General features: G+C 41.5%; 2 protein-coding genes across 3 annotated transcripts; both read right to left on the bottom strand.

Annotated features, from left to right (window-relative positions):
- Nucleotides 1-66: 66 nt before the first annotated feature.
- Nucleotides 67-5661, bottom strand: LOC118770497 (glycosyltransferase 8 domain-containing protein 2-like). The gene is made up of 9 exons (XM_036518215.1): nucleotides 5643-5661; nucleotides 3748-3831; nucleotides 3325-3511; nucleotides 3060-3177; nucleotides 2537-2621; nucleotides 1933-2039; nucleotides 1572-1738; nucleotides 1113-1225; nucleotides 67-239 (listed from the first exon to the last, which is right to left on the bottom strand). The coding sequence occupies exons 1-9, from the start codon at nucleotides 5659-5661 to the stop codon at nucleotides 67-69; spliced, it is 1053 nt and encodes a 350-aa protein (XP_036374108.1).
- Nucleotides 5662-10478: 4817 nt separating this feature from the next.
- Nucleotides 10479-15430, bottom strand: nfybb (nuclear transcription factor Y, beta b). Of its 2 annotated transcripts, none has more exons than XM_036518218.1 (7): nucleotides 15345-15430; nucleotides 14238-14331; nucleotides 13253-13386; nucleotides 12730-12927; nucleotides 11853-11931; nucleotides 11542-11621; nucleotides 10479-11028 (listed from the first exon to the last, which is right to left on the bottom strand). In XM_036518218.1, the coding sequence occupies exons 2-7, from the start codon at nucleotides 14329-14331 to the stop codon at nucleotides 10996-10998; spliced, it is 618 nt and encodes a 205-aa protein (XP_036374111.1). In that variant the 5' UTR covers nucleotides 15345-15430; the 3' UTR covers nucleotides 10479-10995. The 2 variants fall into 2 exon arrangements, with proteins under 2 accessions (XP_036374111.1, XP_036374112.1); XM_036518219.1 differs by lacking the exon at nucleotides 15345-15430 and adding an exon at nucleotides 14960-15047.
- Between the last annotated feature and the right edge of the window lie 7348 nt (nucleotides 15431-22778).

Below are 22778 nucleotides of genomic sequence, written 5' to 3'. Positions count from 1 at the left end.
CGTTTGTCCAGAGTACCAAGTGATCAGGTTCTTCTGTGTGTGGGGGGTGTTCAGATTCCCATTGATTCAGCTGTCGGGCCGTACCAATGAGAACTTTCCAGTGGGGTCCGGGACGTACCACCTTTCCCATAGCTCTTTGTGCACACAAGGGAAGTCCCAGGGCTTGAAGCGGCCATTCCAATGCAGCAAGCTGGCGCCCTGTAGGAAGGACTCGGAATACCAGGTGTCAGGGCTCCATCCTGAGGCACAAGAGAAATGGGCAAAAGGATCTATGTTAAATTCACTAGTGATTAAATATTGATTGGGGTTTTATTCACTGTCCACAACACAGGTTAAATACAAACCTTGAACCAGAGAGTAAAGACAGTAAAGTCACCCTTGATCATTGTTGAATCACAACTTTGTGTTTCAGTCATTTTAAGTTGAGGGTTTTTCTGCCGTTTTAATATTGTATGCAACCCTATTTTGGAATCGCTAGTTGTACGTTAGGCTTGCCTCACAGTGACAGCCATTGCTTTTGTTCAGCTACTGTAGCAAGATGAATACAGTCCTCGGATACACTCACAAGCAGCCAATGGCTATTTTTCACACTAAAAGTCACAGCACACCACAGTGAAAGGGGTTGGGGAACAAGCAGGACTCCACTGATATCATCTGAGCAACTCACAGGTGCCTGACGAAATGCTGGGTGTCTGAGAGCAGTGAGATGAAGGAAACCCAAGCTCCTACCCCTAGCCTCTGGTGGAACATAGCCAATTAGTAACCTGGGACTGAATCTGGGCTGTAGAGCTCAGGTGGCTTTAACCACTTAGGTACTCAGGAGTCTTTAATTCAAACAATACTCTAAAAACATGTCAAAGTCAGGTTTTATGGTAATATCTTCCTTTACATGCAGCTATATAGGCAGCACTTCACATACACACCTTGTTGAAGCATATTGCTTCATCTTAATCCAATATTTCATGACTGGGTTGATCTAAGATGCTTATGACAGCAATCCCATTTTCCTTGGGAAATATTTTTTACCATCCTTTCAAGCAAGCCTCTGATAATATTCACATCCACTGAAGTGGTCTGTTTGGAAACGGATGAAATAATGAAAGTTTTCCCACCCAGATGTCCGACGTGCCACTGCGGGTCGATGTCCGTGTACTTCTGGTAGAAGGTGAGCAGCATGGGTGGGGTGGCCACACCTCCTGCCATGCCATTGGTGTACAGATTGTCCCTGGGAGAAAGAGACAGCACTGCAGTGATGTGCACTGACTGGGAGTGGTGACTCAGGCTGAAACGGGCAAGTGAAGCTGGTGAAGTGAGTGTACTGCAAGTGCTAACTGTGTCTTTCAGCACTCTTGTCATTGTGACTCCTTGGATGGCTTTTGCTTGTGTTGTACTCTGCCTCACTTGTAAGTTGCTTTGGATAAAAGCGTCTGCTAAATGAATAAATGTAATGTAATGTAATGTAATTCTGGGGGAGACCCACTCAGTGCCCAAGTGGTAAATTTGCCTTCAGTTAACTGTGGGTTATTGCTTTTTTAAGTTTTGGGTTAAAGTCAGTGCAGTGCAGTGCTCACTTAAAGTTATCCTGCATCCACGTCTCCAGCTGTTTGGTGACCTTCTGCCGTTTCCAAGCATCGATGTCAGCCACAATGACCCCAGGATTGAAGGAGCATTCGGTGGGGTTGAACCCCAGCTTCCTCACTTTCAGCTTCCGGTAGTCCAGGTAGCCCATGTATGTTGTCTGTGAAACAAAAACAGAAATAGGTTTTATTTCATTTTTGGTTTCAAGACACTAAGCCTGAATCCTTCTCAAGTGTGAGATTCTCGAAATTTCTCACAGTTCAATGTGTCTCTTACCTGTACCACACCTGTACAAGCTGAATCTTACCTGTATGTCACCTACAGAATGCAACCTGTGCAGACCCACACACTTACCTGCATGCCCATACTGCGCACCACCTCTGAAGGCAGGTCGCAGTCAGTGGCGAAGGCAGCAGCATGGCCTGGCTCCAGCTTGATGTTATACAGATCCTGAATGTCTCCTGGTTCAGAGAGCAGAGATCTGTTTCTATTATCACTGCAAACTATTGCTCTGATTTAATGTTTAACCTCACATAACGTGTAGTTAAAAGGCATGGAGGGAACGGCTCAGCCTATACAAGCTCTGATTAGCCAACAACAAAGCTATAGACTCAAATCAGCCATTTCAGCCGAATGTGGCACTTAGTTCAAGATGTGGAATAATCAGTGACTGAAATACTCCACTAGGGCTTCTAATCTGTGTAATTTCTGTACTCATTAAATAGAGAACTTTTCCCTCTTAAAGCCACTACACACTGTAAGTAACCACTCTAGGCACCCTAACCACTCTAAACTGACAGAACCACCCAGTCTCATCTGAGGCCTCACTTCAGGGGATGTTCTGGATTTTTCTGTTTGTGTTTATAGAACTAGTGGAGAACTAATGATGCAAGTTTGGAATGAAGCCGCAAGATCATGACATCATCACCCTCAAGAGAACAGCAATTTAGTTCCGTACCTTGCACGATGACATCATCGTCCAAATAGATGACTTTCTTGTGGTTGAGAACGAGTAGTGGCAGATAGAAGCGAACAAAGTTAAGCTGGAAAACAAAAAAATAATACAATTAATAAAGTGGTGAGGGCTTTGCCTATTCGAGTAAGAAAATGAGTAGTCTGCCAAAAGAGCAGTATGCTTATAATGAACCAAAGTTAATTGGACAATAGATTCCAAAACCATGTGTCTCTTACACTGATATAGTCACTGTTAACTGACACCATATGAAAATGTATGATTCTGCAGAGGATTTGCAGGTGTGAATGCAGATGTATATGTCAGACAGCTTTATGAATGGGCAACAGCTACGTGGGTTTTTTGGGTGTTTTAATTTGACAGATGCATGATTGTATCGGTCCAGGAGCCAATACACATTAGTACATACAGATAAAGGGTAAAATGGAAGCTATGTAAGTAACCCTCTTCAAAGCAAAATTAATATTGTGATGTAATAATATGTAGAGCATTAGACACCTGTACTCACTGGGTGCATCAGCTCGGGTCGGGTGGAATCAGATTTCACCTTTCCTTTCAGAACCAAAGGGTTAAACTCCAGGATCTTAAACTTGATGTCCTTCAGATCGGATTTCTCTATGTATTGTCTGTGACAAAAAAGTGAGACATATGAGACATACAGCAGTAACAGTGGATTCATCCTGTCTGTGAATAATGAAGACAAAGTGAGTGTGGCGGATGGTACATATCGGAGTCATATCGGAGGGAAGCGAGAAGCGTTTCCATGTCGTGACCTTGCATACGTGATGGCGTCGTGCAGGGTGACGATGTAGAAGATGACGTTGGCCTCGGTGTTGCTGCGCACGCTGTTGATGGTTGTCATGGCTCCTCCCATTCGCTCCTTGGAGGCACAGATGACCACCAGGATTTCGTCCTCCGCCACCGTTTCCGTCTCACCCTCAACCTTTGCCTCCGCCTCTGCTGCCACTTCCGCCGCCACCTCCACCTTCGATGCTTTCTCTGTGACCTTCTGCTGTTTGACCACCGGGGGCGCCTCCGCTTTGCTGTCTAAGGAGGCCGTGAAAGACAGGGGTGATTTCTGCACCATGCCACCTAAAACAATTCCAGGTATTGCACTGCGAAGATGCACAGGGGTTAAAGGTCACAGGATCACGGGGGGCGTTAAATGTAAGGGCAGATGAGTGTACCTGTATTACCGGATGGGGGCTGGGCTTTGTGAACTTTGCTGTACAGGACGACGTACACCACCAGAATCAGCAGTGTCATGAGAACCCGGTTCACTGTAACAGAAGGGAAGAAAGGGGAACTCAAACCCCAGGAGCGCTGGTTTTGAAACATAATACTCCCACAGACGTATGTTCCCAGATAGCTGATCCTGAATCAGCTAATTCAACCCTGTTCTGCATCATAACTATTTTGTGTGGAACTCTGGAGCTGATCTAAGGTCAGTGCTTGGGGGGCACATCTATCAACTCTCAGTCCAAACTTAACACATTTTTATGCTTTCGTTTAGATTCCTCCCGTGCCAAAATATTTAGACTTCATCATTCTGGTGGCAGCACTTGAGATGTTTCACAGCATTAACGCTGTAAACCTTCAACGACAGCTCCCCTGTGCTAATGAGCTTCCCTGGCTGCTCTCTGCTCCTTAATTTCTCACAGAGACCTCCGCTGACATTCCAAGCTTTCCTGCCCTGCAGCTCAGCTCTTTGTGCCTGTTTTAACCCTGTGCCACATAGACGAATTCCACACAACTGTCCCATTGTTTCTGGCGATAAACAAAACCTAGCTTGAATTTCAAAGGCTGTAGTTTCACGTCCAAACTGGAGCGTTTCTTCCTCGATCCTTGTGCTCTTACTTAAAGACCCCCGAGCAACAGAAGAGAAGACACCAAGGAGATGGAGAGGAATCCACAGAGAGGTGTGCTAAAAGTACAAGAATTTCCAGATTCTTGTAGCATAAAGTCTGCACTGACCCATACTTTTAATTACAGTACTAACAGAAAGTCACCCCACTATGCTTTCTGTTCAGTTATGGGTGTACTTGTACAGTGCAGCATGTACTCTGAGAAGAGCGTTGTTTTTTTTTTTCCTCATTTCTCCTTAACAAGCACATTCTCAGTTACACCATCACCTCTGCCCTAATTCATTCTCTCAAACACACACACTTACTTGCATACACGTGCATAAACTTACATGCACAAGCACACAAACACACATGCATGCACACAGATGCACATGCACACATACACAAATGCATACACATGCATGCATGCATATGGGCTTACTCTCCACACACACACACACACACTAGAGGTTACGTAACCTCTTCTGCCATTTCACACACACACACACACACACACACACACACACACACACACACACACACACACACACACTCTCCTGGTTACGTCATCACTTCTCTGGAACACTCAGAGCTGGCAACAATCTGTGTGGAATCTCTGCTCAGACATATGCACACACATATGGGTACATGCACAGACACACACGCAAACACCAGCTTGCATGGATCGATGCACGTACACACATGTAGTTACGCACGGGCACAAGGGCGCGCACACACACACACACACACACACACACACACACACACACACACACACACACACACACACACACACACACACACACACACACACACACACACACACACACACACACACACACACGTGAGATGGATGTATGGATGTGGGTAAATTCCACTTCTGTCAGGGAGCAAGCTCCAGGGAGTGCTGTAAGCCTCACCAGCACAATGGCTACATTGAAAGCAGTTACCACCACAGTGTCAGAACAGAGCCAAAAGCATCATTACTGCTCCTCTGAGTTTGAATTATTCTGTTTACACTCCAGTGTTATATCACCCCTTTAAAGCGTATGTTTAAGACTCCTTTTTAGGACTAATTATTTGGTCTTAGATATGTCACACCAATATAGTTCAGTGTTTTGTTTCAAAAAGACATGTTTTACAATATCAAAAAAATAAATAAATAATAACCCCCCATAGTGCCTCTGCATCTGCCAGTAAAGGTAACAAGCCACATACAGTAAATAGGAAACATGTGCCTCACTTACGTTTCCTCAATAGGGCCATTTTACTTCAGGTAACATCTGCAAAGGAGAATAGAGAGATGGATAACACTGTCGGCCGCAATATATCTGGCATGTTAACACAGTGTATGACCAGTAGGAAGGGTGACCACACAATAATCTGCACTCACAGCAATAGGTAGTTTGTGAATATCTTCCTCCTTAAGTTGCAGATAAGTAAGAAGCTAATGACTAGTTGTGCAGACACGAGCAGCATGACAGCATATGGTGATGTACAGTGTATTTTGTACGTGTATTCAGTATGTGTTGGCAACAGCTGCTGTATCAGTATATGTGACCCGACGCGAGTAAACCACATCACGGCCGCGTCAACTTTACAGGAGACCACAAAAACAGTCATATTATGATAACCAAACAAGTAAAAAACAACAGTGGAATTAGCAGAAGGACTAAATGCCAATCTTCAATAAATGCATTTATAAATGAAGTCAGAAGCTACCTGAAATAATAACAAATGAGAAAATTTGATTATTCATTTTGAGGAATTTATTTTTGATATTCACTTCTTAGAGAAATATATTCGAAAGCCCAAAGTAACATCAGTAACATCCATGTACTTTCAAATGTAATTAGAATTTCATAAAACGGGCTTAAGAGTAACATCTAAATTAGAATCAGGGAAGAGAACAAAGCAACGTGTTTAAATACATAAAATCGTAAACTCTAAATGAAGAGAATTAATTATGAAAATCGATATTTTAAAAACTCCTCTGGCACAGGCTAAGTATAGTGGCCATATGCTCCAGGAGAAGGGATCACGGAGAAATAAGAGTTCATTATGCCTTTATAATAATGTGCCTGCTTGTCAAAGGTATTCAAGACTAAAATTCTACCTGCAATCATGACACCTTTTCCTAGGGAAAATGCCATCAGAATAAACGATAGAATCAGCTACAGGTTAGCCACATTGAAACGCATAACATCAACATGGCTAAATCGAGGGGGCAAATCTGAAATCTGAAAATAAGGAGCTTCACATTATCTCTTTTTTGTACATTATGACCTGTCTTAAAAATGATTTATTCACTTTTCTTTCCACTTCCCTTAAACTACTGTCAGAATAACCATATTGCTGCTACTTTGAATAAGAAGGACAACTTTACTGATACATTAGACCATGATAAAATAAAAATGGCATCCTGTTTCTCTTTTTTGCCTCTTTCATTCTCTCTCCCAGTGTATTTTATATGGTAATGAATCTTTCACAGAACAAGATCAAATGCATTACTGACCTGGCTGTCCGCTTGCACAGTTCCAATGGATTTACTGCTATTTGAAAACCCTTCCATCATCCTCCCCTCACTGTGGCACACAATCAGTGACAGACAGCTGGTCCCACTAATCATATTTCAGCTGACAGTGAATGTCAGAGGTTGTCTTCCTCTGTACTCCACTACAACACTACTGGTCCATTGTACACATTTTGTGTATCTCTCAAGCAGTAAAGCACCAAGAGAATAAGATGGTTTTTAAGTACAGGGCACAAACGTACCTCAGTCCATTCTAGTACAGAGTGGTCCCAGTTAGGGATAGAATTACACTGTTTTTAGTATCTACTGCTGTGGGCAATGAGGTAATAAGTGACTGTTAACAGTTTGTGGAACAGAAATGCTTAAGCTGTTTGTATTACATTAACCATTGGATTGAATTCCAGTGTAATTCTAATTATATAAAAGGGCACCACAACACTAAATCATGAATGTATATGTGTATCACATACCACTATACCATATGCATATGTGGTATTTGTGCAGTGATTTGTGATATCGGAATTCATGCAGAACCTTTAAAACAAATTATCTTACGTCATACCGCCCTTAAAGGCTTAATCATGTAGATTATTAACCCTTTCACGCCTACCGTTTTCGATGTCATTACCCTGAATCCGTTATCCACAGACACACAATCCCATTCAATTTAACAATTGAAGACAGAGAAGGAGAGTAAGAAAATATTTTCACGTACCGGTTTTGTCACGCAAACGCTGATGCGAAAAAAAAAAATGTTGGTCTCCTAAAAAAGTTGACGCGGAATCGGTGGCGAGCTGTCCATTGGCATCAGTGCGGTGTCGGCGGTCGGTGGGCGTTCCAATACAGCAAGATTAGAGAGGCTCTCCCGACAGAACGCTGGTTCAGGAAGTTCTTTCCAGATGTGGCCCATATATTGCCCAACCCCTGGGTTTTCAGCCCGGACCCGCGGGGGCCACATGGATAAAGAGGTGGCGCAGAGTCAGAGGAAATGGTTGTCAGACCGTGGCAGTGAGCTTCTTGCGATGGACCAAGTTTATAAATGCGCTGGGAAAATTGCTAAATCAGCACAATAATCCCCGCTTTGTATTATACAGTAGTTGTTATTGGAGCCGTATTTTATAATATAGGAATCCCATCCTCCTCAGTGATCGACAAACTGGTGTGTGCAATAATAGCAGTGAGATGAACAGGTAAAAGTCTTTTTGCCACAATAATACCTTGTTTACTGTAGTCTAAATTAAATGTAATTAAAATTAATTACAAAAGTAATTAAAAAAAAATTTAACACTGCTATAGCAGTGTTAAATTATCCTTCAGTTTTTCTATATTAGGCTACGTTGTTTTACCTTCAGTCGTGTAAATATCTTTTTGAACGCAGTTAGCTCATGACATTACATTCATTTCAACGGTCGTTGGGCCATTTAAATACACAATACAGTCACAGACTAATCGCTTCAGTAAGCGATAAGACTCCTGTATCATACTTTTTGCCTGAGGTGACAGGATAAGAACTAGATTAAACACTTCTACATCTGCGTCTCATTAAATGAAAGACAATTAAAGACTCTCATTAAAGACTAATTATATTCCTTCCTAACTTCTGAGCAATATACAAACACACACACACTGCTTACGTGTTCTATTATACTGTTTTGGAGGGTTTATGAAATCATATGTTCAAAAGTATCATTGGGGTAACTATCCAAAAATGCTTGCACACTACAAATGTTTCTTCATTTTTATTTATTAACGGAATAGTAAATATTAATTCCATAATTACTGGTTTGAGTTTGATGTTCTGTTGAATGTCCTAGGGACAGAGAAGCCCATTTATAACATGCCTGTACAATAATGTAAAACCCTCTGAACTGTGTTGGGCAAAGCTTGTGTGTGTGTGTGTGCGTGCGCCTGCAGCAACATTGTCCTGAAAGCCATTATGTATCCAGGTTTCCCTGACAGCTGCAGTGTTGGTTGTGACTGCATATGCACATAGACATATCGAAGTCCTCCAAAGCCTAAAGGTTGAAATGAACTGTAATGTCAGTGTCATTGTAGCTACTGTTCACCCTGGCCCCATGAAGGTTTCAGATCCAATTTCCTGCTGAGTCAGGTCACACCAAAATCAGTAAAAAATGGTCACAATACTGTTCATGAATGCAAGTCTCAAACCCTAAGACCTGCCCAGACCTTGCACACAGATTACATTACTCTGATGGATGGGGGTGTCTGAGAAGTCAATGTAACTGAGAAAGACCCATAGAGTAGGAATACAGGAGCTGTTAAAGTGATATATTGCAACACCGGCATTTCGTGTGCCATTCTATTGTTTTGCACCATGCCACCGTAACAGTAATGGATTAGCCTGTGTTCCATGCAAGATGTAGATGAGAGGCGATACCAGATTTTCTTCTGCTTGTTCTCTTCATGCAAGACAAAACCGTAATGTGTTTGGCTATTGGTGAATCTTCCTTGTGCTTGAATATCGACATGAGAATGAAAATTCTAGAATTTTGTGTTATAACTTAATGTGATAATAATTGGCCATGTTCCACATTTGTAAAATGATTTTAACAAATATGTACTGAGATATACTTGTATCTGGTATTGAGTACACTAAAACTGCATAGTGTGTCAAAGTTGCTATAAAAATATTTATTGTGGCTATTCTGTCAGATGTCAAGATGACTGGATTCTGAAAAATGAATAAGCAAAGTCACACTGTGAAGACAGCCTTCACTCTGGACATTTTCCCTTCTGGTTTTATTTGGATGAATGTTTGTTTGTTTTAGGGTCCCCTGGTGTCAACGTCCATTTACAAAACCTCGTACTTCAGATGGTTTTCTGTCATCAGTTTCACCTTTGTTTAAAAGCATGAGAATGTGTGTGAATTACAGGTAAAGCATTGGATAATTGGGTTAATGTTTAATTGGTTAGCCATGACCACCAGGTAATAAAAGCAACCAACTAGGGAAGGTTGCTTTTATTTGAAGAAAAGAGACCTAGGGAGGGTTGGTTTTTACACATTTTATCCCTTGTTTTAATGGATATATTGCTCTTACTTGTTCCTGTTTTAGCCTATTTATTATTAATTGTCCATTTTCTTTCTCTCTTCCTGTGTCTTTAAATCGAATCCAAAAATCAATTTAGGAATTATCGGCCAGCTTCTTCTCATGGTGCCAGTGGGAGGGGGGGGGATTTTTCAGCTAAAACAGGACTTGTTTTTGAAACAACCCTTATTTTTTACAAGTTGGAAAAGGTTTTTATGGGATGGTGCATCGGTGTGTAGCGGGTGTGGTGCAGGCAAATGAGATCATGAGAACGTTGAACTGTTGTGCCATAGACTGTCAGTAACTTTGGTTGTCAACAGAAAAGGTAGATGACCAAAAGCATACAGGCCTCTAATCACCCTAAAGAACTCCGCGAATTTCGTTCATTCGCTGTTTCATTTAGTAGCAGCTCGTCACTCTGTTTTACAGGCTGGAAGAGGAAGGAAGACATGCGGAGATGACAATTTTCATTATCAGCAATTTTCTTTCTGGTCTTTCGCGGGGGGCGGTTGCTGGCTAACATAACTTTAAAGACAGGGGTATAACATTTTAATTTTTATTGAAAGGATTAACATGAAATTGCATGGTGGTGTTGTTCAAATTACAAAAAGAATGGCATGATTCAATATAAAATTAAGATCACACCTTCCCTGTGCTGCCCAGAGGAAGAGAAAGTACTTTTTTACATACAGAACAAAAAGAGCCAATGGTTCCTCTCAGCACAGGTTCTGTTTAACACCCATTCTAACCTCAAACTTGGGTAAAGCGCCAAACAAGTAATGTCCAAAAAAGGTACAAAATTACCCATTTACTGACTTATGGGGATTCATAACCTAATGCATCACACCCCTCTCAGTACAACTCACCACAACACTTCACATGAACTTGCATATTTACATTACGAGCAACTGCTAACACCTCGTTTTAGACTTTTCGTCCTTGGCGATGTTGACCTTTGAACTCTTCACTGTGCAGACGCGCATCTCCTCTGGCCAGTCCTTCAGCAGCCGATGCGTCTTGTCATGAGAACTGGATCTGCTGCACCCCAGGGATCTGCAGGGATGTCAATCAACATTATCACTATAATTTGTGATATCTGATACAATGGCACTGTCCAAGGAGGAATTATTATTATTATTATTAATAATAATAATAATAAATAATAATAATAATTATTATTATTATTATTATTATTATTATTATTATTATCCTTATGCGCTACTACAGATATGTGCACTGTCATTGCAGTCACTGAAACAGAAAGTGTTCATTTTAAAGAACATGTAGTTCTCCAATAAACAACCTACGGAATGTGTTTGAGTAGAAAAACTAAATTAATTGCTGAATATTTTCTACGGGTCATGTTTATGACTGTAGTATATCCCCACCAAAACAATAACCAGTGAAAACATTCATTTATACTAAGTCTAAATACTGCTAATCCTAAATACGTACAAACACGGATTAAAAATCTGTGCAGTCTCTAACATGCAATTTGATCTGGTTCATCGCTACTGAATGAAAGCGTGATTATGGTTAGGTATGTGAACGCACGGGTGCTCTCACCTGTTGATAGGAGGTAGTGTAAACCATGACATTCTGCTGTTGTCCGTCGGCCGTTATTAGTCCTGCAGGTAGCTGGTTCGCTGAAATGGAGAAGATGTGTTACAATGGAAACGTACATGTAAAATGAATCCAGCATGAGCATCCCACTCACACTCACAGAGGAAAGGACAGACCATATTGCAGAAACGTTAAAAGCATGATGCATTCTCTGTAGCCTACATTACACAAATGTATGTTTCAATTTTGGAAAGTCAACAGGTGCCATATGCACGCACGCACACACACACACACACACACACACACACACTCACTGAAGCTGTCGTCTGTGAGCTCCTCCCCGAGGCCTTCGGTCACCGCCACGGATGAAATTCCCTTCTCTCCTTTCATTGCCTGAAAAAGGGTGGTGTCATCTCCCATTACATCCACCTTCCCCAACCAAGCTGCCACAAAGCACATTGCAATGCCCATAACAAACCAGCAACAAATGGTGCCAGGACTTTGTCAGATACAAAAAAGTACATCAAGATATGAGGAAGCATAATTACTAAAGGCTGAAATATTACACTCAAACTATTATGCTACAAACATTCCTGGATGGTAAGAGTGCAGATACATGAACAAAAAAATCCATAACCTACAACTGTTTATACACTGTTCATATCATTTAACTGCAATAACTGACTAACTGCAATGTGTAAATCACTTGTTTAAGGGAGGCGGTCATGACTTGATGATGGACAACATGCCCTTCTCAAAAGCAGGAAGGTGTCCTGTGTTTGTCAGGCATTGTGATAGATGCTACACAAAGTAGCTTCCCCCTCTTATTATCAGAAGCATTAACTGACCACAAGTTCCATTGCATTACATTATTGTCATTTAGCACATGCTTTTATCCAGAGCAACTCACATTGTTTACAATTTTTACATGTTTCCCATTTATACAGCTGGGTATTTAGTGAGGGCCCAAGGGTACAGCAGCAGCCCCAGTGGGGCATCAAATCGGCAACCTTTCAGTTACAAACCCTGCTCCTTACCACTACACTACACTGCCGCTGGATAAACATGTGCTGTACCCAAGATTTTCACTGATTCACTTCCTGTGAGACTAACCAAGTAAGAAATCCTGACTCAGAACTGTCAACCCAGAATTTTTTTATCAGCCAAACACAGGAAACACAGTGGCCTCACCTCTCTGAACTTTTGCAGGTAGAGTTTGAGCGGCTCCACATACATGTCAAAGCCCAGGGTGGACATGGCGAACAGGATGTCCTCGCCGTTGATGGTTTTGCGTTTCTCCTGGTGGCACCTCTCGCTGGCCTCCGAGGTGATGAAGCTGATAAACTCGCTCACGCACTCCTGAACGCACTCTTTGGCATCCTTCGCAATCTGACAACACGAGAGAAGAGGTGAGAGGAGGTGAAGTCTTGGTCCAGCTGGGAGATAGGATGACAGGACTTTCGACTTTCAACCAAGGAGCTGTGTTCTTCCCCTTCATTACTGCATGATTTTTTTCCTGTCCACAAACTGATACAGACGGTTTAGTACATTAGCAATGACTAATACGTAATAAACAAGTGGTCATGAAACAAGTGTGCTCATATGCTAATCGAACGGAAAATCAATAACCTCTCCCAAGACCCCCCCCCAACACACACACACACACACACACACACACACACACACACAGATAGTACAGGTCAAGACTACATACCTTTCCTGTCTGAGGAACAGCGTTCTTCATGATACGGGCCACGTTGGCGATGGGGAGGTAAATGTCCTGCTCACGCAAGTTGTCTTTGCTCCCATTGCCGTCCTCATGGTCATTGAGGCCCTCCTCCCCGTCATCTTCAAGGGAAAAATGCACGAGACAGGAGGGTAAATTTAAAATTAATCGCCTGATGTCTGAGCACAGCCGCTTACAGGTACTTAAAGGGGAACTAAACCTCAAAATAACAATCATTCTGTTCCATTTCTTACACTACTATTTGGCAAGTAAATTATGTACACTGGATTATGGAGCAGAGAAGCCTCAATTTCTCAATTTAGCACACTGCGTTTCCCAATTTTTGTTAGTAAGGAGTGATTGGACACCAGATACCAGTTAATATGCATTTCACTATGAGCCCATAAAGCATGTTTAGGTGGGTGTCTTGGAGCAATGAATTTACTTTTATAAAAGTAATTATTTTGTAAGATTTTGGCTGAAAAAGACAGGGATCCCTTCAACACTGCTTTCTGCTTCCGGTCTCCAGCAAGTGAAATAGCTTGAGCCTTTCCTATCTATTAAAATGTGAAATTCCCTCTGGGGTTTAAAGGAGACTTTTGATTACAAGAGTTGGTCACAAAACCACAAAAGGCTTATTTTTGCTAACTAAGAAAAACGCTTCTCACTGTCTTTTAATACAAAAGGCGAGAAACGACTGACATTAAAATGTCTTATGTAGTATTACACTTTCACGCATAAATAGACAGTTTAAAAACCCTCTTGGTCACCAGGTCAATAATTTAAGACCAAGAATGCTAATTATTAAGGTCTCTGTCTGTGAAAATGTGTGCGATTTTGCAAGTGATGCGATGCAAGAGCAAGTTATGCATATTCATAAAGAATTCCTCTAAATCATGCATTCAAGTGTTTCGTCTCAGGACACCTCGATGGTTCAGCTGAATTTTTTTTTTTTTAATTAAGCCCGTCTTACCATCCGGAGTCTGCAGCACGTAGTGACCTCCCGTCATGTATTCTCCAGTGATGCCCAACTGGGAGGCATCGGTGGTCGCACCGTCTCCGTCCATCTGTAAGAGCAAAGACGAGCCCACTTCTTTGGATCGATTCCAACAACTGTGCCACAGATTCACTGAAACTTACAGAACACGAATAAGCTACCGAACTGGTTAGCAATGCGATAAGGAAAAGCAATTCAAACTGCATACGCAACTAGCTGGCGCGCAGCTCCACACACAACTTCACAGGAACTGCAGCCACGCTTTCGCTTCCGTTCTGCAGAAGCTTAAGGCTAGCTAGCATAGCTAATAAAGAACATGGTGATAGTCGTAAACTGTTAATGCAAGCGTACTGTCTATAATGAGCTCTGTCATTTAATAGTTAACACTGGGAGTATTTGGTACCGATACGTAACAAATATGGGGGGAAAAAAACTCTCCTCCAAGCACATTTGCTTAGGCTCCGTGTAAGTTAGCTACAGTATCTAGCCAAATGTGCAGATGGCTGCTGGCTAGCTATCAGATCTAACTATTGCATAATCTTACATTCTTGTTCGCTCACCTTATTTAACTCTTTGCAACAAACTACATTAGAATCTAGCTGGGTAAGGTTAGCTTGGTAAGATGTTCCACATATCGCATTCAATGCACGTTCACAACATAGAGTCAAACACAAACATGTAAAATTCTGACAACTCACGTTTCCCACCAAGTCTCCATTATTACCGTAACGCAGCTTGTTCGTAAGACAATCTAGCTCGCTTATTTCAAACAAATATCCATCATAGCAACTCAGCGATATTACAGCTAGCTGGTTATGATTTATATCATGTCAGAAAGCATCCACGAAGACATTTCTAGATAGGGCTTCCCGCTCGGGCCTATTGTCGCCCAAACCTAGACGGGACTCACAGTTTTAACCTGGAATTTAGCGTGTGAGAACTAATTACCGTCCCCTCTTGACACTTCCTACTCCCAAACCCTCATTCACACAGACAACAAATAAAATACAGTCAGACACGGGCATTTCCATTCGAGCTAACGAGAAATCGGTTAGCAATCATTGGCCGGAGTCAGAAACAAACCTGCAATGCAGCCCTGGTTGGTTACCTTCTCCAAACGGCCGTTTGGTTGGACAGAAAATGGCTGCGAAAGAACCAGTCCCAGCGCGGAGCTGTGCGCCTTTACGCCATTACCCTCACCATCCGCTAGAGGGACCGTACCATCGATAGTCCCACCCACTTTCTCTGCAAAGGTTCTTTCCACCCCTTACGATCATGGTGACCACTTACTACAAAAATAATTTAGGTAGCTCCCATCTCCCAGCCCCCCCGCTAAAAATCTCACCCCCTCTCATATGTGTTTTGCACTGCCAATTGACAATAGTTCTGAGATCTTCGTTCAACCTTGCCATTTGGCAAGTCAGTTGTTACCTCTTACATACCAAGCAAGCAAGGAAGTTTATGAGAGCGAATATACTGTTTTTTTTTTTTACAACAACGGCTGTCACTTCTGTAAAGAGGGAAATTTGCATGGTCATCAAGCCAAGATATTGTGTCTTATGGAAGATATTATGTATATGGGTACTGTGTGTCTTTTGGGGCAAATATCTGATTGTACCCTCTCTGCTCAACTAAAGATGGTCCATTGGACCAGGAATGGAAACTACACCTTAGGAGTTGGACTGACATCTTGACTTGGTCAGGCTGAAATGTTTAATAAGATTTTGGTCTCAGGCCAGAGTAAACTAAAGAAAAATATTTCAGCACACTGAAAGCAAGCAGGCAAGAGACAAGTCTGACCGGGTCAAGTTGGGACCCATGGGATAAATTATCAAAACTCTACACGTATGACCTATCCTCCTCTGTGGATACACACTCTATATACCCTGCCTCTCTGTATTCCCTTCCACAGTGTGATGTGCCCTATATACACACGATCATTACATGGTTCGCTGCAGTGCTTCGTATCCCCTTACATTCCACCCGTACTATTCCCTACATACTTCTTTTCCACCCCTGTCTACTCATAGTCCTTTTAAAATTATGTCTGGCCATACAGTGCTGGTGTGCATGCATTGCTGTAGATGGTCTCTGGCCCAACACGCTTCAGGCCTGGCTCACTCTGGACTCTTTGGAAGCATAATTCCATTAGCCTTTAGATCGTTCTTTCATTTTAAACGCATCTGCTTAAGGCCACGTTGACGGGGTCGTGATGTGCACATGTTGTCTGTTGTTTGTCCATGAGCTGTTTTCCTCTTCCTACTGCTGAGTCTGAGACCCCAGAAATCTGTTTCAGAATGAAAGTAGCTGGAGAAATACGAGAGCTCTCCAAACTATACTATGCTTCTCTTTTGAATGGCTTTTAAGTATATTATGAGAACTTCCATGGAGGAGGACACTGGATATTAAAGGGTTAATCACAAAGGCCCAGACCAGGCATCTTGCAGAAGTATGACTCTGTGATATTTTATGTCAGCCCCAGGGGACAGTGAACAGACATCTGTTTATGATACATGTCCACTGCCCATAATGAACCATGTCTGAATAATTCATGGCCAACATTAACAACTCAAAGAAAGTAGGAGGTCCATTTCAATGGCTGGATTTTAGCTAGCTATACCCAGAAGTGTGCGTGCAAAGTATTTTTGACCCCTCTGTGTTTACCGAACACATGTAAATGGGTATCACACAGGACCTGAAAAGTCACATTGACATTTTCAGTCTTGTTTTCCATTATCCTTGTGTTCTCAAATCCTTCAGAAACAGTTTCTGTTTGTATAATTACCTTTTTCCCACAGAATCTATTAATTTCTGGTTAATTCGGGGAAACAGTGAAATGCTCTAATGCCAGTCCTCCCTGGATCGCTTTGATTGAGTGGATGCTGACCTTTTGAATCTGTTTGAGCTGTTTGTGATTGTACAGTTCTGCTCCTTACCACCACACCCCATGGGGGTAGTGGTTCAGTATGGTGGAAGGGAGCAGGGCTCATAATCCAAAGGTTACTGTTTCAGTTCCCAGTGGGGCACTACTATTTTACCCCTGGGCAACGTACTTGAATGTAAATAGTTCCATCCATCTAAATAGATATATGTAATATGTAGTGAGTCAGAGCATCTGAGAAGTTGATGTATCTTTCTTAGTTGTCTGATTGTTGTGTATTTGATTCAGCTGGTCCTTTAGACTCCAGTGTCCAGGTGTTTGTGGAACTCAGGTAAGGGTGGGACCTGTTGCTAGCACAGTATTCCTGATAGCCAGTCATGGACAGCCGGAGGGGTCACAATTGACCAGTTATGTTTTAGCCTGGATCCTGATAGGAAGGTGGACTGGCACTGGCACACTTCTGCTACAGCACTCTAACGCTGAGGTCAGTTCCTCTTCATTTGTTTGGATTTTCTTTTTGACAACCCAAGAAATAAACATCCTCGTACTCAAAGTTGCCAAGTGTCATTTAATGTGAAGAACTGTACAACACCACATTATTCCTGTATAAAATATTGATTTAATCCATCATGTTATTATAACCTGTTCATGCTCCTAATAGTCAAAATGAGAATTTTTTCCTACTCAAAGCAACAGCTCCACATGTATCAGATGTGCATTTTCCTCCCATTTTGAGTAAGTTAGCTAGTTAAGCTTATTTAGCAGCTACCCATATGTGATCATTTGAACTCGATATTCCAAAAAGCGTATCCCCCCTCCTCCTCGATAACAATCCAGAGGTTGCCTGTAGTTTCACGTTTCCTCAGAAAATGAGGCCCGACATCTGTACAGCAGAGCTGATCTCATTACCATGCTGTGCGCCCCAGGTAACATGTAGCACTTATGGTTTAATTGAACCCGTTTCATGTGAGTTGGTCAAACCTGCAACGATTTCCTCTAACAGTCATAATTATGACCACAGTTTCTTTTCCCCTCCAGTTACACCCGTGATAAATTCCCTCTCGGAGAGCAGATTAAAGTAAAGTGGTGCTGGGTAATGCCACATGTATGACTGATTTATGTATCAGTGTAAATGGATCAGGGATGGTTACTTGCTTTTTTTCTTGCTGTGGCTGAGTTCGAAATGTGCTGAGCTCAGAAATCTCAGGGAAAGAAGGGGAAAAACACACCTCTGGTAACTCTCTGTTCACCCTGTGACTACACCGTCACTGATGTAAATTGGTGTGTCCCAACTATGGAACATTTGAGAGTGAGAGAGTGGGGTGGGGGAGATCGAGATCAAGATCCTCTCTGTACACAGAGGGAGCATTACTTAACTACATAAGAATTTATTACCAAAAGTGACAAAGAGTAATAAACCAATTGTGCCTGGATGTGTATGTATGTACAGGTGTGTGTATGTGTTTGGACATGTGTGAAATTCAGAACAGCTCATGTCATAATTCTGAGACACAGTATGAATTCCTGGAGACGATATAACAATAATGAGTCCCGACTGAGCCCACATTATAGGTCAAGCATGCCACAGCCCATTACTCCAACAGAGTCTTGTCTTCCAGGGACATCAGCTACCCTAGGTATCTCCTGCCAGGGAGTCAGTAGCAGATTTAATTTAATCGAGTCAAGGCCTTTTAGTATTTCTCCTGTGTTTAAAAGAATTTGTCTGGCTGTCCGTTTTCAGCCAGCCCTCCTCAGCAGGAGTGGGCCAGTTCTCCCAAAATGATTGGGTGAAAAATGCTTTACAGTCAGGACTAGGGAAATTTTTTAACCTTTTGTTGCGATTGGCCTCTTGGGGGTGTTCTGCCAGACAGAGTGTAGGAGGTGGAGTGGACATCTTTTGAATTTTGTAAGGGTTCAGAATAGGCTTTTAGCTCTTATAAGCTGTGAGAAGTCAGACGTGTCAAAGTCACCCTGACAGAGTACAGTTGGCTCCTCTCTCTACAGGTGTGATTTTAGCACAGCTGGCATCCATCTTGTTCTCAATAGTGTGTGACTGTCACTGAATAAGTGCTTCAGACACTCAGGCCCTGGGGCAGAGAGACCGACAAAATGCAATAACTGAAATTCATAGTGATAATGACAAAGTTTAAAAAATGCTAATGCAGACAGGGAGAAGTGGAGAAGGACATTCCATATATATTAGCATTTCAATTAACCTATGCACTTTACACAGCTGTAGTAACGCTGTCTTTCTGCTTCAGACATACACCAGGTGACATTGTTACCCAGGCTTTCTCAGCCTTGGTCTTTCAGAAGATCAGAGGAAGAGAGGGACAACATATTCCTTGACTCTGTAAAAAAACCAAATCCTTTTCTAATAGTATACAGTAAAATTCCAGATTAATTCAATTTTTTAAGCCCAAGGGTATGGTACAACAAACTGCATTAATTTTTTATCTTTTAACAGATAAGCATTTGATGCATTTCAGTGGAGTATAGTTTAATTAATTAAATTAAATTTTTAGTGGACCTGTGCAATTCTATTCAGATCCATCGTGGTACAATATATGGTTATGTCTTGTGTTTTTTTTTTTTTTTACATATGAAACAGAATTAACCAGTTTGAATTCTAGTTATTGCATCTTTTCTTGAACATGAACAATGGCTGAGATTTTCTGTAATGTCTTGTCTGTGTTAATGTATGGAATGTGGTGTTACTGTTACGGGGAAATTAATAATTGATCATGCCAGAAGTCTCACGAAGCTGCACAGCGGTATGAGCTCAAAGGCGCCCTCTGTTGTAAAATGCCTGTATTGAAACTGAACAATGGAACGCTGAGACACGTCGACCAAAACCAATACACTTAACTTAAAATCTTCACAGCATAGTTAGGGTTAGTTACTGAAAATGAAACTATGCATTCATTACTTTCATGGAACAGACAGATCAAACACAGTGAAAATTCACCTACCTTCTCCGATGAAAAACCCAAACCGCAACCAAAGAATCTAACCATTTTAACACTGTATCAAAGTTCAGAAAGCGTGTTTGCATGCTTGGTGTACCTTATTAGAAATTCCAATGAATTAAATAAACTGCACTCTGGGAATGGCTTCAATTGATTTCCCTTATTGTTAAGAACCTTTCGGAATTCACTCTATTCTGCAATAAGAATTACATAATGAAACAAGTCTTTGTACAGACAGCACTTTTTGTTCTCACACCAGTGCAATTTAGACTGTGCTACACACAGTGCATATATATTCAGTTTGTTGCCATTAGCAGTATGGATGATAAATGTATACCCTGACAGTGAAGAAAATCTCTTTGTGCCCCCATTACAGTTCTAATTAAGTGAAAGAGAAAAAAAAGCTCATGCAAGGAATTTCATTAGCTTCCATCTAAAACTGAGCAAATGTGCATTGTACAGCTGATGTTGTATTCAGGGTCTTTGTGTGGAAATATATTAATTCACCCGCAAATGAGGAATTTAATGACAAAATTCCTCAACGTCCTTTGGAAATACTGACCGCTGTTTATGCAAAGGACAGCTCATCCGCAAACCTGTCAGGGCCACACAACAGAGAGGACAGACTCATTCCAGACAGAGCAAATCTCAAAGTGGTACTGGTAGAGTGCCTTTTCGGTTGGTGTGTTCATCTTGATCTCGGATGGTTATGGGTTCAGTGCCTGGTCAAACCACAGCAATTGGCAGGACTTCATAAATGGTTCCATTTCTTTTCTGTTTGTCGGGTGTTAGAGATATCAGTTGATACTGCCATCCTGTCCTGAAGGAACATCTGCAGCATCCAAACTTACAGTGTCTCTCCGGTCAAAATCAAGACAATAACGTACAGCAGTCCACCTACAGTGTGGGCTGGAATCCCGTCAATCAAGAAGCTGCCTTGCGGTTACCAGCTCTCGCGTTTTCAAAACGCCAGGCAAGTTAACGCAGCTCATACAATGACTTTATTATTATTCATATAATGAATTGACTTATGCACTCGAGAGCTGAGGCGTGAAGAGAACCAGCGTGTGCTGTGGCTCTCCAGGTCAGCAGATGTTCGGTTCCTTACACCGCCACTAAATCCTGCACATCCAGGCTTATCAGCACTGCCAATCGCATCCCATTTCTACAGAAATGCCAAAATAAAAATAATAATGCCCACCTGGCATGGACTTTTATCCAGTTCACAGGAGAAACGATTATAGCTCATACATATTAACTTATGCATCAATTATCAATGTACACAGTGGGTTATGAATATATTACGCATGATGAATAAATTCAGAGTGAATGACAATGCACACCAATGAGGTATTTCTGCTATGTACTGTCCATAATTAATTGAATAAAACACTTAACTGAAGCAGTATTCAGAGCAAAACATGTAAAAGATTATTCTTAAAAGCAACAATAAACATTAAACAATGATTTATTGAACATTTGAAAGGATTTATTTGGGAATGCCTCTTAGACACAGCATGCCAGGATCTATTTCAGAGCTTCCATTTATTTGGTGGCATTACAGGATATAATATCAGTTTGAAAATTAAATTTCAAATAATGCAATCAACAAAACCATGACACAATAAGCTTTTGTCAGAAAACTTTTTCATTATAAGAGGGCAAAGTATCACCAGAAATATCAACTTGTCAGTTTAATTTTCCGGGTTCAATGCTGCAATATCTTTCCCCTTGATAAAGATGCATGAATACTTCTAATTGCCTATCATATCTTTTCTTCATTAATTCTGACAACCGCTACCTGAATTCGGTAATAATTTCAGTCCAGTCAAACTTCAGTTTTATTTCCCTCCTTCCAGGAGATGGCGCAGTAGCATCGTAAAAGGACGCGTTTGAAGCTAGCTGATGGATATTCAGATTGTTACATTGCCATTTAAATTAAACGAAACACTGAAACATCCTCTCTCGCAAGTGCAGAATATGAACACTAAAGCTTCGTAGACCACTTGCTATATGGTTAGAGTGTTTCTTCTTGGTTTACAGAAATTGATTGGAGAACGTATCGTAAGTGGAAAGATTTGTCATACCCGTCCGGGAGTGCCTGTTTGTACCGCATGGTTCTTTACACCACAGAAACTGATAGAAAGTGTGGTATGGTGAACCCTCCCGAATCATAGACCTTCCACAGCACGTGCAACTGAGCAGCCGCAGAGATGCTGCTCTCGGCAGGCAGGAGGAAGAACAGAGTTTTTGACAGGCATTTCACTTGGGATATTTGAAATCATCCTGTTTCCTTTGTGTATCATCTCCTGTTGTGATCTTTGTTTCCTGCTTTTTCTTATTTTTGACTGTCCGGCGATTTATTTAACTTTTCATTTAACTTTTTATGAGGAAAAATAGCTCACATTGTAATATTGAAGGTTTTTTAAAAACAAGGCACTGTTGCCTTTCTGCTGAGCACTTCATTGAGGAATGAGATCTCGTTTGTAAACTAGAGGGACATGCTTTTCAAAACAAAACTGACTGGTTCTGTTTACTGGTGGACATGCATTTTAATCGTGCATCTTCTTCTTAACCATATTTTTTGTCCTGTTCCACCCAAGATCTAAAAACAAAATCTGTAAAATTACGAATCACATCATGGGGTAATAAGGTACTATTGCCAGC

The sequence above is a fragment of the Megalops cyprinoides genome, chromosome 23 (assembly GCF_013368585.1).
Source record: "Megalops cyprinoides isolate fMegCyp1 chromosome 23, fMegCyp1.pri, whole genome shotgun sequence".
In the NCBI taxonomy this organism is placed as follows: Eukaryota; Metazoa; Chordata; class Actinopteri; order Elopiformes; family Megalopidae; genus Megalops; species Megalops cyprinoides.
This window is presented reverse-complemented; position numbering and strand designations above follow the sequence as displayed.

Coding starts and splice junctions, on each gene's coding strand:
- nfybb (XM_036518218.1), bottom strand. CDS start 14,331: ATGGACGGAGACGGTGCGACCACCGATGCCTCCCAGTTGGGCATCACT. Junction 11,932..12,729: donor ACCTGCAAAAGTTCAGAGAG/GTGAGGCCACTG, acceptor ACCCTTTTTCAG/GCAATGAAAGGAGAGAAGGG. Junction 11,622..11,852: donor GCTCACAGACGACAGCTTCA/GTGAGTGTGTGT, acceptor TCTCCATTTCAG/CGAACCAGCTACCTGCAGGA.
- LOC118770497 (XM_036518215.1), bottom strand. Junction 2,622..3,059: donor GACCCGAGCTGATGCACCCA/GTGAGTACAGGT, acceptor TTTGTTTTCCAG/CTTAACTTTGTTCGCTTCTA. Junction 240..1,112: donor GTGGCACGTCGGACATCTGG/GTGGGAAAACTT, acceptor CTTGTGCCTCAG/GATGGAGCCCTGACACCTGG.